Raw genomic sequence first — 12,672 nt, forward strand, 5'->3', positions numbered from 1 at the left:
TTTTAGTGGTTTTTTTTCTTGGTTAGGAAGAGAGTAAAAAATGAAGAGGTCAAAAGGATATGTTTGTTTATCATTTTAAGTCTGTGAATAAGCAGGTCGCCATTAAAACAGAAGGAGCCCTGTCAGTGTGTAATGGGTGGTCTTCTCTGTCTCTGCAGAAAGTGCCCGGAAAAAGCAGGAGGGGATTGTGGGCAGCTCGCGCGTGTGCTTTGCGCAGCACACCCCATCCCTGCCGGCCGAGAGCCCCCGGCCACTGAAGCTCCGCAGCATCCTGGACATGAGCCCGTTCACGGTGACAGACCACACACCCATGGAGATCGTGGTGGACATCTTCCGGAAGCTGGGCCTGCGCCAGTGCCTCGTCACACACAACGGGTGGGTGTGTCCCCCTCCCGTGCAGGGCCCTCGGGGTCGGGTGAGGGGAGCCTAGTCAGGCCCCCAGGCGAGGTCTGCCGTTTGGGATTAGCCCCTCAAAATCCCGCTTACCAAGCGTGGGCGAAGTGTCGACTGCCAGGTCTCTGCTGAACCAGGAGCCCTTCAGGGCTGCAGGGAGGCGATGTGCCCTAAGCTGACGGGTCCCTTTTGGGAGAGCAGTGGACCCCGCTGCATGGAGCGCTGCAGCGGCCTGCTCTTGGAGATATTTCATAGTCAGAGTGTCTGTCTCTAGGACAGTAACAACTTTCTGAATAGCTGGCTGTTTACTATTTGATTTATTGTGTGGTGAGGGAAATTGTGTATAATTAGACCAAGTTGGTGGATTAGCTGAAAGCCTTTTGCAAATGCTCTGGTTCCATTTCTCTACAGTCTCCATCTGCAAATCCTGTGAATATGGTGCTGGCAGATAAACACTTACGTATTTAAAATGCACACATTGGTTTTTCTGCCCTTCGCATATAACCTGGCCGTGTGTCTCCACGTGGGAGTTTGGGGAAGTATGGTCTGGTGGGAGCTGGGGAGCAGGGAGACACTGCGCCTCTGGCCCCGGCGCCAGCCTGCTGCCTGGCACTGCTCCCCGCTCCTGGCCTGCGGTGTGCCTCCGTGCCGCCCTTTCTCTCTGGCCCCCTGGTTCCCACCACGCTGTTCTTTCTGCTCGGAGCCCGCACCTGAAGGCTGAGGACAGCGAGGCTGGGTGGAGTAGGTGGGGCGGTTTCCCGCACCATGTGAGACGGGAGGACAGCGAGGCTGGGTGGAGTAGGTGGGGCGGTTTCCCGCACCATGTGAGACGGCTGGAGATAGTGCACATGGGAGGACCCGGCCGTCCCACAGCCATCCTGCACAGACAGAAGAGGCAGGCCCTCTCTAGGGGACGGCAGGAGGAGGGCGCCTCCGGCTGCAGTGCCCCCGCAGCCCCTCTGGATGGAGGTGGTCATCCATGTGGGAAGCTCTGCCCAGGTCTGTGGTCAGCACAGGTAGTCCAGGGAGCAGTAGCCTCCCAGCTCAGAAGTCCTGCCTCTTGCTGTCTGACGTGATTGTTGACCAGTAGAGTCCATCTCTTTCTTTGTGATTTCTTTTGCTTGTTTGTTTTTGGCCATACCGTGCAGTATGTGAGGTCTCAGTTCCCCAACCAGGGATGGGACCCATGCCCTCTGCATTGGCAGTAGAGTCTTCAGCACTGGACCACCAGGAAAGCGCCTCGATTTCTTGGACAATGTATTAGCCCGTAAGGGTCTGAAATACAAAAAGAAGCTAGAGAGCGTGACTCATGGCTAGTATTTGCACTGTGCTGGGCTGCCGTCTCTGGGGTCTCACAGAGTCGGACACGACTGAAGCGACTTAGCAGCAGCAGCAGCAGTCACTGAAGGTAACTCCAGGAAGCAGGGAGGAATCGATGCAGGGATGAGCTCTTGATCAAGGGCAGGGAGTTCTCTTTTTGTTTTTTCCAAGATAAGGGTTTTCTTTTTCTTATATGATAGAATCCAGGTACAGGTAGTTGCTGGGAATGGTGGTGGGTTCGGGGTGTCCAGAACAAAGTCCCTGGGGCTTCCTTGGCTCTCTGTGGTTGCTCTGAGCTTGCAGGATGGCTGGTCAGCTCAGGGTGTTGCAGGCTTACTGGTGCCGTCTCTGTCAACTCTTCCTCCGAGGAGTTCTCCACAGAGACCTACCCTGCAACTTCCGCTTACATATTGCCCACCAGAATGGTGCCACGTGGCCTCTAGATGCAAGCGTCGTTGCATAATTTAATATTTAAAACTCTAAGACTGTGCTAATAATGGAAAGGTTGAGAATTGACATCAGTAGTCTAGACTCCTTGGGCGACTAAAATACTCATCTGTACACACTCTTCCTGCCACATCGTAACCCTTACCCTTCTTATGAAAGAGCTCCATGGTCTTCCTCAGCCACTGCATCCGGCTTGATGTTCACAGTCCAAAGTGTCTTTAGCCTTGAAGGAATGAATGTTCACTATTCTGGAAACCAAAGGGCAAGTTTTCTGGTTCAGATGCCCTCAGACTGCATTGATGAGAAATAACAAAACAACCACAATAATACTGCTCACGAAAGGCGAGAACAGAAAATACGTAGTAGTCATTGTGATAACAGTGAGCAAATGATGGTGGGCAGGATGCCAAGAGCTTACAGCCTTACCAAGGGTTATCATCAGTTCATTGTCCTGCCTTCTAGTTGACTGTAATTATTCTCTACAAAGAATATTCAGTGAACATTCGTATGCACTAATTTACATATGCATAGCTGAAGAATAAGCAAGGAGAAATAGCTGAGAGAAATATCAGTAACCTCAGATATGCAGATGACACCACCCTTATGGCGAAAAACTAAAGAGCCTCTTGATGAAAGTGAGAGAGGAGAGTGAAAAAGCTGGCTTAAAACTCAGCTTAAAAAAAACTAAGATTATGGCATCTGGTTCCATCACTTCATGGCAAATAGATGGGGAAACAATGGAAACAGTGACAGACTTTATTTTCCTGGACTCCAAAATCACTGCAGATGGTGACTGCAGCCATGAAATTAAAAGATGCTTGCTCCTTGGAAGAAAAGCTATGACCACCCTAGAGAGCATATTAAAAAACAGAGACAGTACTTTGCCAACAAAGGTCCGTCTAGTCAAAGCTATGGTTTTTCCAGTAGTCGTGTATGGATGTGAGAGTTGGACTGTGAAGAAGGCTGAGCGCCGAAGAATTGATGCTTTTGAACTGTGGTGTTGGAGAAGACTCTTGAGAGTCCCTTGGACTGCAGGGAGATCCAACCAGTCCATCCTAAAGGAAATCAGTCCTGAATATTCATTGGAAGGACTGATGCTGAAGCTGAAGCTCAAATACTTTGGCCACCTGATATGAAGAACTGACACATTGGAATAGACCCTGATGCTGGGAAAGACTGAGGCCAGGAGGAGAAGGGGACGACAGAGGATGAGATGGTTGGATGGCATCACCGACTTGATGGGCATGAGCAAGCTCCGGGAGTTGGTGATGGACAGGGAAGCCTGGCATGCTGTAGTCCATGGGGTCGCAAAGAGTCAACACGAGTGAGTGACTGAACAAAACTGATCTGAAGAATGAAGTCCTAAAAGTGAAAAGTTTGAAAGTTAATGCGTTGAAAATTTAATAGATATTTTCACATTATCCTATAAAATAATTTACCTTCAATATTAAAGTGCGCATGTTTTGAAGTGTCTCTTTTCAGTATAAAGCATCTCATGGTCCCATGTGTGACATGATGACACTTAAAGTTTCTGTTGTTTATCACATAGTGATATCACTGCATTTGAATGTTTGAATTTTAGTTTTAAACCAGCATCCCATGTTTGAAAAGCCATGTTTGTGCGTGTATATATGTGATGACTGAGTTGACTCATTTTGACTTAGTAACTAGTTGTCAAATATGACTGAGTGGACTGCTAAGGTTGGTTTATGGGCCTCATCCTTGAAGAGTCGTGGCATCGGACCATGGGTTTATGTAGCTGCACGCATGTGGTTTGGCCTCCTAGGGTATTAGGCACTAAATTTTGCACATGGTTGGCTTTCTGCAAATATTAGTTGATTTGTGTACTTTGCATGTTCATGATTAGTTGCCTCAAATTAAGATTTTTTCTTCTCTCCAACTCACTGTGGGGGAGAAAAGCAGATTCTCACAGGTTTCCTCTTACATCCCTTCCCTAAAATGAGACTTTTTGAGGTTTTCTAAGGATTAGTTTTGTCCCATTTATTTTAGTGTAACCATAGGGAAATGAGAAAGTAGGGGGAAATCCTCCCACTTGTGGTTTCCTCCAGTTAACGGGCATCAGCTGGACTGAGGTTGAGAGAAGCAGGCTCCAGAAAGGCTGGGGCAGGAAGGCTGGGGACTGGGGTGAGCTGCTTGTCGGCTGTCACGTGACAGTGGAAACCTGGGTTTGTTTAGATGGGGCATATCTTGTAGGTATTGATGTGTCATCAGAAATCTGGATTTTACGTTACATTATTTTACAACTGATGAAAGATAAATGGCCGTCGGCCAAGCAGGTCTGTTTGGTGTGCAGCCTCCAGGTTTATATCTGGTGTGCCAGGCGGTTTTACCCTCAGGCTTATCTTCAGTGATGGGCAGGGCTTTGGATGATCAGATATCACAGATACTGATGGGAAAAGAGATGTATGTCAGCAAAACAACGGTTTTCTTTTGTTTAGGGTTGTCTAAAGAATAATGGTACCAAACTTGTTAAGCTTAATAAGTAGACGCTAAATGGAGTACCTTTTCGAAAGCCTTGTGAGTGGGGGTCCCTTTAGTAATGAACGGCTCAGTCGGAAGCCAGGCCAGGTCGTCCTCAGCTCTGACCTGCTCCGTGTTGCTCTCTGTGCCTCCCGTGGCTGGTCCTCCCAAGTCGTGACCAGTGGGCGTGTCCTGGTGCAGTCCTGCTGAAGCACGTGACAGGCCGTGGCGCTCATCACCGCTGTGCACTCCGCTGACTGTGCCAGGTTGTTGAGCAGCACAGGTGCTAGAGAGGAGTCAATGGTGGGGGGGTGCTGGTCAGGGCGGACAGGTCAGGTTCTAGATTGAGCCTGCCTTTTCGTAAGAGAGCTTGGGGTGGGAGGTGCCGTGATTACCTTTTCCTTATTTTTGTCCTTCAAGGAAAATAGGTTGATATAAGAAGAGCGTGCGTCTTCTGCATTTTAGTGGAGAGTCTCGTGGTCAACACGTTGCGGTTTCATACTGAGTTCTTAGAGGTGGGAACAGCTGTGTGTTTGGGGGAAGAAGACTTAAGGAGCCCAGACCTGCAAACGGAAGGAGAGAACGAGGTTGGGCAGGTCTTGCCCATGTTTCGTGTTCTGATAAGCAGAGTCTGAGTCCTTCAGCTTCGGTGGAGCCAGCAGGACATTCACAGGACCTGCTCGGAATGAGTTCTGCGGCCATGTGGGTCAGGAAAGTGTTGGGTCAGATGCTGTAGAGGTTTCTTTACTGTGGAGCTTCGCACACGGGGCGGACAGTAAACATGGTTTTCCAAACGTGCACCTTTGGGGGAGGAAGCTGGGGGGCAGAGGGGCTGCTGGGCCTGGTGTTTCTGGACACAGATACCTTGGGGCAGGGTGCTGGTCGAGCCTTATTGCTCTTACAGCATTGTGTGCCCAAAGGAACAAAATCATCTCTTACGGGAGTCAGATTTTGCATTGATTTCCCCTAGACTTCTGAAATTAATAAAGCAATACTGAGTTTGTCCTTATTACTCTGAAATCTCTTTTCTCCAGTAACTAAAGAGAGGAAACATATGTATTTCCTCCTTTTATGGCTGTTACTTTGTAAACACAAAGATTACTTTATAAATGTATAAGTTTGCCATTTTGTCCTTAATAAATTCATCGCGTACCACGAGGTTTGGCAGAGCTTACTAACTTAGTAACTGAAATTAATCATTGTATGTAATTGGGCAGAGAAGAACGAGTAAGAATTAAACTGGGGTTCTTTTACTTAATGTCAAGATGCTCACTTTTCTTGATTCCAACTATATATGCAGGTGAATTGGTGATTGTTTCTCTTAGAACTGAGTGGGTGCTTATTTTATGTGGGGCATGTTCTGAGCTATTGGAGGGAGACGTGCTCCCACGCTCTGAGAACTGTTCAGCTTGTCTTTGTTCTCAAGGATAAGTGCATCGTTGTAAAAGATGAAAAGACATTGGCAAAGAAGCATTCTTTGCCTCTTCTAGTCCCTTCCCAGCCTGCTTCCTGCTCATCCCTCCCCGGGGGCCTTGTGTGCCCCGTGACTGACCGCTGTATAAGCAGCCTCCTGTGGGCCCAGAGCTCTTGACTGAGCAGGCCCCCTGCTGACGTTCGTTCTTCAGGAAGCCTGGGTGGTCTGAGGCGGTGCGACACAGAACTGACCTAGCCAGATGGCAGGGTGTCCAGTCACCCTGCAGGGTGTGCTGGAGGGGCTTCCAGAATTTGAAGATGAAAGATTTTTAAGGTTCTCAGCACCCATTGTGTAAACCCTCATAGACTGGAGTTGAATTTATTGACTTCCATTATAAAGGTGGATGCAGTGAGGAGGGCCGGGGGCTGGCCCTTTAGGAATGAGAAGCACTTTCCTCTGTGGAAAGAACATGAAGTTACAGTTAGAGTTGTGCAGCTCTGTACTGATGGCATTTCTTTGAAATTTTTTTGGAGTCATCTTCATTTTGAGCTTTTATAATCTTGATTTTTTTTTTTAATAATCTTGATTCTTAACTTAAGAAGGACAGCTGCCTACCAGTATTTAAAGTAGGATCACATCACATGCAAAAGCCAGTGGAAGTAATGCAGTGGTACCTGGGGTTCCATAGCACTTCTGTGTGTAGTTTTCTGAAGCCCTTCACGTTTTAGCTCTTTCTCGCCCTCTGTATCATGATGGTAGGACCCCTCCCCGAGTCCCCCGCAGTCATTAGCATCACGTGGTCTGTTGCAGGAGCCTCTTGGGGATCATCACCAAGAAGAACATGGTAGCGCACCTGGAGGAGCTGACGCGGCACGCCGAGCCCCTGGTGATCACGCGGCTGCTCCCCAGACCGGGCGGGGGGTGGCTCCATGCCCGTGCCTCCCCCATCAGGCTAGCTAGACCTTTCCTCCTCCTCACGCGGGGGTGTGTGCACACCCTGCCCTGGGAAGCAGCAGGCCCACCTCCTGGCCCCCAGAGCCTCTTCTTGGCTTTAGGACTGTAGGCAGCGTGGTCGGTACAGTCCTGCAGCAGATATCCCCACTCCACCCAGGAGCCCCCCCAAGCCCGCCCCTGTCTTTCCTCCCTGGTCTTGGCTGTGTCGTGGGGAGTCTAACTCCACATGTGCACACGTGGTGGTACCGAGCTCAGCGGCCCGCCCGCCCCACACACCCTCAGATCCCCGGGCCTGGGCTCCAGCACCCTCTGTAGGCTGTTTCTAGAGTGTGGGCAGCGGCTGAGGGTCATGTGTGGTGACTGTACCTGGCCGTGGGTCCCAGTGGAGTTGTGACTAAAGAGGATTTCGAGTTCTCTGACAAGTTGTCTGGCTCTGGCAGTCTCACGCTGGGCTCTTTTGCCTGTGGTTGTTACCCCTTTGTGAGGCCTGTCCCTGTAGACTTCAGTCCAGCACTGATCTCCATGCATCCTTTTTGAAGAAACCACTGGCCAGAAAAATAAGTAACTACTCATCCCTTCTGCTTTCTGCTTCATCTGTAATCTTCTAGGACTGCTTCTTGACTTTTTTTTTAACCTATCTTTTAATGTAAGCGTTAACAATGCAGACTTTCATAAAAGCACTGTACCTTTTTTGACTAAAATCAGAAAAGGAAGGCATTGATGACTATAGTAGAAACTTGGGTCATCCTAGAGATTTATTCTTGGGATTCTGAAGTTTGGGATTGAAATTCTGTGTTGACCATTTTAAGTGCATCTTACCTGAATTGTATGTGCTTTCATGAAGATTTGGCATACAGCTGGGCGCTCTTTAAATCAGTTTTTTAGACAGTTAATTTTGGCTCTAAGGAAAAGTGCACTCTAAAGGGGACTTGGTCATTACGCTCTCTTCTCTCGGGCTGGTGGGAAGGGGCTGTCCTCTTCAGGTGGGCTCAGCGCCCCTGGTGCATTCTGCTCGCTCACGCGCTGCTCGCGTGACTCAGGCTCCGCCTCCGCGGTCCGGTGCTCAGTCTCAGGACAGGGATACCGAGCGGTTAGGGGCGACATGCTCCATACCTCCGAGCATGGCTGCTGGGTGTTGAGTTACTTGACCAAGATGCTTTTTGAAAATACAGACTCGAGCTGATTGCTTTGCTCTCCTTCTGTCAGCCGAAAGGATTTAGCTGTAGGTTTAGCTTCTCCTTTCCCTTCCTTTTAACAGCAACCTTCTGCTTGTCCTTTTCAGACGCCTCCTTGGTATCATCACAAAAAAAGACATCCTCCGTCATATGGCCCAGACGGCAAACCAAGACCCCGCCTCCATCATGTTCAACTGAGCCCCGCGGCGGAGGAGGGGGAGGAGGACGGGGAGGAGGCCTGCCTGCTCAGCAGCAGCTCGCTCTGATCCGGAGGCAGGACCGGCGGCGGCGGGCTCCTGCGGCGGGTTTGCCGAGGCTGCTGTGGTGGGGTGAGGGGCGGCAGAGGCGGCCGGGCCTCCCCGCCGTGCGAGCAGCGAGCAGCGAGCAGCGCGGGGCCGACCCAGCCGACCCAGCCGTGCGCTCAGCCCTGGAGGCGCCCCGACCCGACCCCGCCCTTTCTGGCCCTGCAGAGGGGCCAGCAGTCCCCGTGTCAGAAGGGGTCCCTCTGAATTGAGCCATCTCTAAGACTGCAAGGTCTTGCCCCCCCTCCCCGCCCTTTTTTTTAATCAAAACTATTGTGTTTAACTCCTGAACCGTACAGGTAAAGCATTACCTTTCTACATTCCGGACAAGCTTCTTCCTCTCCTCTCCCCTCCCCCGCGAGCTGTCACCAAGCCTCTGAGAGTGGTGTGCACGTGGGGAGCAGTCCTTTCTCATATTGAGATGTGCGTGGTCGTACCGGGGTCTCGTCACACGGAGGGAGTGGGTGCTGTGTCCCCACACGAGGTGCTTGGGGCAAGCCCGGTACCACAACTGGGGCGAGGCGCCGCGGAAGCTCTGCGGGGGGAGGGGTTCAGCATCCACCACAGGGGACTTGACTGGTAAGGATGGACAGTTTTCTTCTTGCTTTTCTCACCCTCTCTGACTTGATGGATAATGTGAACTGGTCTTAACGCAGATTTTTCTGTTTCTAAAACTCCTATAACACAAGTACCATTGAGCGTAAGGAAATGCTGCTGCTTTGATAGTGACAAGAAGGAAGTGTTGTGTCGGGCTGCACCTGCTATGAGTCGCATGTTTAAACACTGGAATCTTCTTTTTCTTGAAATTAGATCAGTCTGGTTTTTTTTCCCCTTTCCTTAAGGTATTTTACTGCTGACACTGAAGAAAAAATGTAATTCATAACTTGCACTAAATGTATATTTCTTTCTTAAAAATTTACCATTCTTATTTATATTTTTATGGATTAAAATTTATAAAATACAGATCAGTTAATATCACACTTAAATACTTTTACCTTTTTAATGTGATTTTTATAGACTAACTCAGACTTAGAAATATGGAGATATGAACAAAGTTTACAGTGGGAACGAGGGTCTAAGATGTGGTGTGGTTGTTTCTTTGTGATCACACGTGTACGGAAACCTTTTCTCATCTCTCACTGCCATCCTCTGGGTTGTGTTTCCGGCTTGTCCATTTTGACTTATTAACTGGAAGCTGAAACACTATGTATCGTTTCACAGATTAAAAGTTAAATAGTGTTAACCTTAAAAAAAAACAGAAAATAGAATGGCAGAGGTAGCAGTTAAAATGTTGATCTGAACAGAACTTGTGAATCTTCATGGAGGTCATGTCCAGGTGTCCGGTGACATTTTGAATCCACGCTGCACTTTTTTGCACAGTGGGCTGGAAATGTACTGGATGTGTTTGGAATTTGGGGTTTTGGAAAATACCTGTCTTAATCATGGTCTCAATTCACATCAGCAAAGGCAGTTCACTTGAAGCACTGGCCTGAAAATTCTGGATTATGCATCTTGGGAGGCAAAATGAATTTTTAGAGACAGACATTTTTCTGAAACACATCTTGCAATGAGCTGTTTTTATATTTTGGAAGTGATTGTTCACCTCTTGATTCTTAATAAACCTGTAAGGTCTGGGAGGTCACAGAAGATCTTTATGATGCTGAGGATTTATAAGATCTCAAAGCCATATTAGAACGACCATTGAGAGGTGAGCAGACGGAAGTTCCACGACACCTGAGCTTTGCTCTGCCTGCAGGTAGTGTTTTGTCCTGTTTCCCCCTTCCGGCCACCTCCGCACTTGCTTCCCAGCCTGTGCAGACGGCCCTTCCTGAACCACGGTCAGCTGGTCTCCTCTCAAGCTCTCGTCCATGCGTTTGCCCGAGGCCCAGTGAGCGTGCGGGCTCTGTGGCCGCACCGCGTCCCACGTGGCGTCCCACGTGGCGTGTCTTGTCTCCTTCATTTCTTTTCCGACTTTGCGTCCTGCTTCACACTGACGTCCTGGGCGGATGCCGATCCTCTCCTGTGTGTGTGCCCTTGCTGCTGAGATGCAGGGGGCAGGCTGTGCCTCCAGCGCGCGCGTGGCTGTCTGTCACTGCATTCCACTTTTCCTTTTGGTCTGTTGGGTGTGTCTGTGTCTCAGCCCAGCGAGGGGAGCTGGAGACCGCGCGGTGGGAGTGCCTGGCCCAGTGGAGCGCAGGCGGAGCCTCATTGGAGTGCCTTTTCTGAGAAGGTATGATGAGGATGGGCAGGGTGTCAGCATCTCTTCTCCTTAATAATTGTGTTCAGTTCTGACTCACGAATGCCTGGTTTGTTCATCTGCGATGTTGCCTAGAGCTGTATTTATCTGTTTATTTATACTAGTGTAGTAAAGCTGCATATCATTACAGTACAAATGGTGACTGTGATGAGTCAATCAGAAAACCTATTAAAATCTATATGACAACGTGTGGTTTGGCCTTTGATTCCCTCGGTCACCGTGCCCCGGGGTCACGGCCGCTGTGTGTCATGTGTCTGGGGCACCCAGCGTGCAGCCCCCCGGGGTGTCCTGCGTCTCTCGGGCTGCGAGGCAGTGCTCTCCTTGGCAAGCAGGAGTTGTGGGGACCCGGCAGACCCCAGGGTGATGGCAGGGTGTGCGTACCAGCACGCGTGTGGGTGCAGGGACCACACACCTCAAAGGAGACAGGTAAGTCACCTGCAGACTGTTTCTGAGAACAAGCATGGAGGTTTGCAAACAACTGCCTATGGGGACGGGAGACACAGACTGTGCAGCAGTATCCGTGGCGTCCAGGGAGCGAGTCTGGTCCTGACACGCCCAGGATACCTTGTTTTGTTGCTCTCGTGCTGTTCACTCGACTGAGCACCAAGTGTGCTCCTGGGACTGCTGGGCACAAGCATCAGATGCTGGTACATGTCATGAGTTGGTGTTGCGGTTATCGAGCACATGTGTTTATGTGATCCTGGGGAGCCTCATGCTGTCCTGGTCAGTGTCCGGGCAGAAATCCCCCAGCCAGGGGGAGAGGGGCACGACATCGCCTCGGGGGTAGGGATGCTGGTCGTGGGTGACGGGGTGGGGTGAGGTGTGAGTGCACAGCGGGCTGACAAGGCTTCCTGTGGTGGGGGCAGGAGCACCTGTCCCCAGGTGGGACCCACTGGCAGGTGAGGACACCAGGTAGGTCTCGGCGCTGGAGGGACGAGGGCAGGGGCTTGGCAGGGTTGGGGTGTCAGCTGGCTTGTCTGCATACACAGCACTTGCAGGTGCCAGGGAGCAGAAGGCTCTGCGCTGGTGCCACAGGGTGACTCTGTGTGGACACAGATGGGAGTATTGTCTTGGGTGAGGTTTCACCGCTTCCACTTTCTTCTTGGCTGGATCGTTTTACACATGCTTGAGAAGTTGTATGGAAGACTTTGTAAGTTCCAGGTGTGAGCTTAGCCAAGTCTGAGTCGGGCAATGGTTTTGTTAAATTGGATGAAGCTGCTTTTATTCATGAAAGAACCCAGGTACTGGGTGAAAATGAACAGGAAGGCAGGTGGCATCTGGGAGCCACAGCGGCCGCTGGAAAGGACCTGAAAATGTCTGGTGAGATTTCGAAGGACCAGGCCTCCAGAGCAGGAAGGAGGTAAGGGGAGGTTTGGTGCCAGGCTGGCAGGAGCTCGCTCTTGAATGACCAAGTCTCAGTGCTTGGAAGGCCAGCCCTCGGACACAGCTGCTGGGCGTGGAGCCTGGAAGTGTCTTCACAAGCCTGTTGTCAGGAAGCCCTGCTCACAGCTGTAGTCTTCACGTAGCTGCCGTGTTCTTGGCACTGGTGCCCAAACCCTGTTTCGGTTCTGATATACCAAGCCTTCTGATGATGTGCACACAGGTGTGTGCGGAATGGATGGTAAGCTGTATTTTTTTTCCCTTTCATTTATTCCGTGATAAGCAATCCTGTTGAAATCTGTATTACTGAATCACAAGAAGGCAAATTTAGAAAACTGAAATTTGAGGTGGTTGTATCAACAAGTAGCACAGTTAAAGGAATCGAGAATTTCTAGCCAGCTTGTGTTGTTTTAATGGAAGGTACACTTGAGATTAAGGTAAATGCATTAACAACTATTTCTAAATACTTCTTCTGTAATATTAACAAGGACCTTAGAAATTAAATCTGTGGAAAGAGCTCAAGTGCTGCTTCAAAGGTTAGACTATGTT

General features: G+C 49.9%; 1 protein-coding gene across 5 annotated transcripts in view; it reads left to right on the plus strand.

Annotated features, from left to right (window-relative positions):
- Positions 1-10,933, plus strand: part of CLCN3 (chloride voltage-gated channel 3) — a 98,271-nt gene extending 87,338 nt beyond the window's left edge. For 3 of the 5 annotated variants that reach the window (XM_018051805.1, XM_018051806.1, XM_018051807.1), the window contains 3 exons: positions 159-375; positions 6,866-6,941; positions 8,292-10,933. In XM_018051805.1, coding sequence (XP_017907294.1) covers positions 159-375; positions 6,866-6,941; positions 8,292-8,450 — 452 coding nt within the window. In that variant the 3' untranslated portion in view covers positions 8,451-10,933. The remainder of the gene's footprint in view (positions 1-158; positions 376-6,865; positions 6,942-8,291) is intronic. The other 2 variants (XM_018051808.1, XM_018051809.1) reach the window with 1 other exon arrangement.

This window comes from Capra hircus, chromosome 8 (assembly GCF_001704415.2).
Source record: "Capra hircus breed San Clemente chromosome 8, ASM170441v1, whole genome shotgun sequence".
Lineage (NCBI taxonomy): Eukaryota > Metazoa > Chordata > Mammalia > Artiodactyla > Bovidae > Capra > Capra hircus.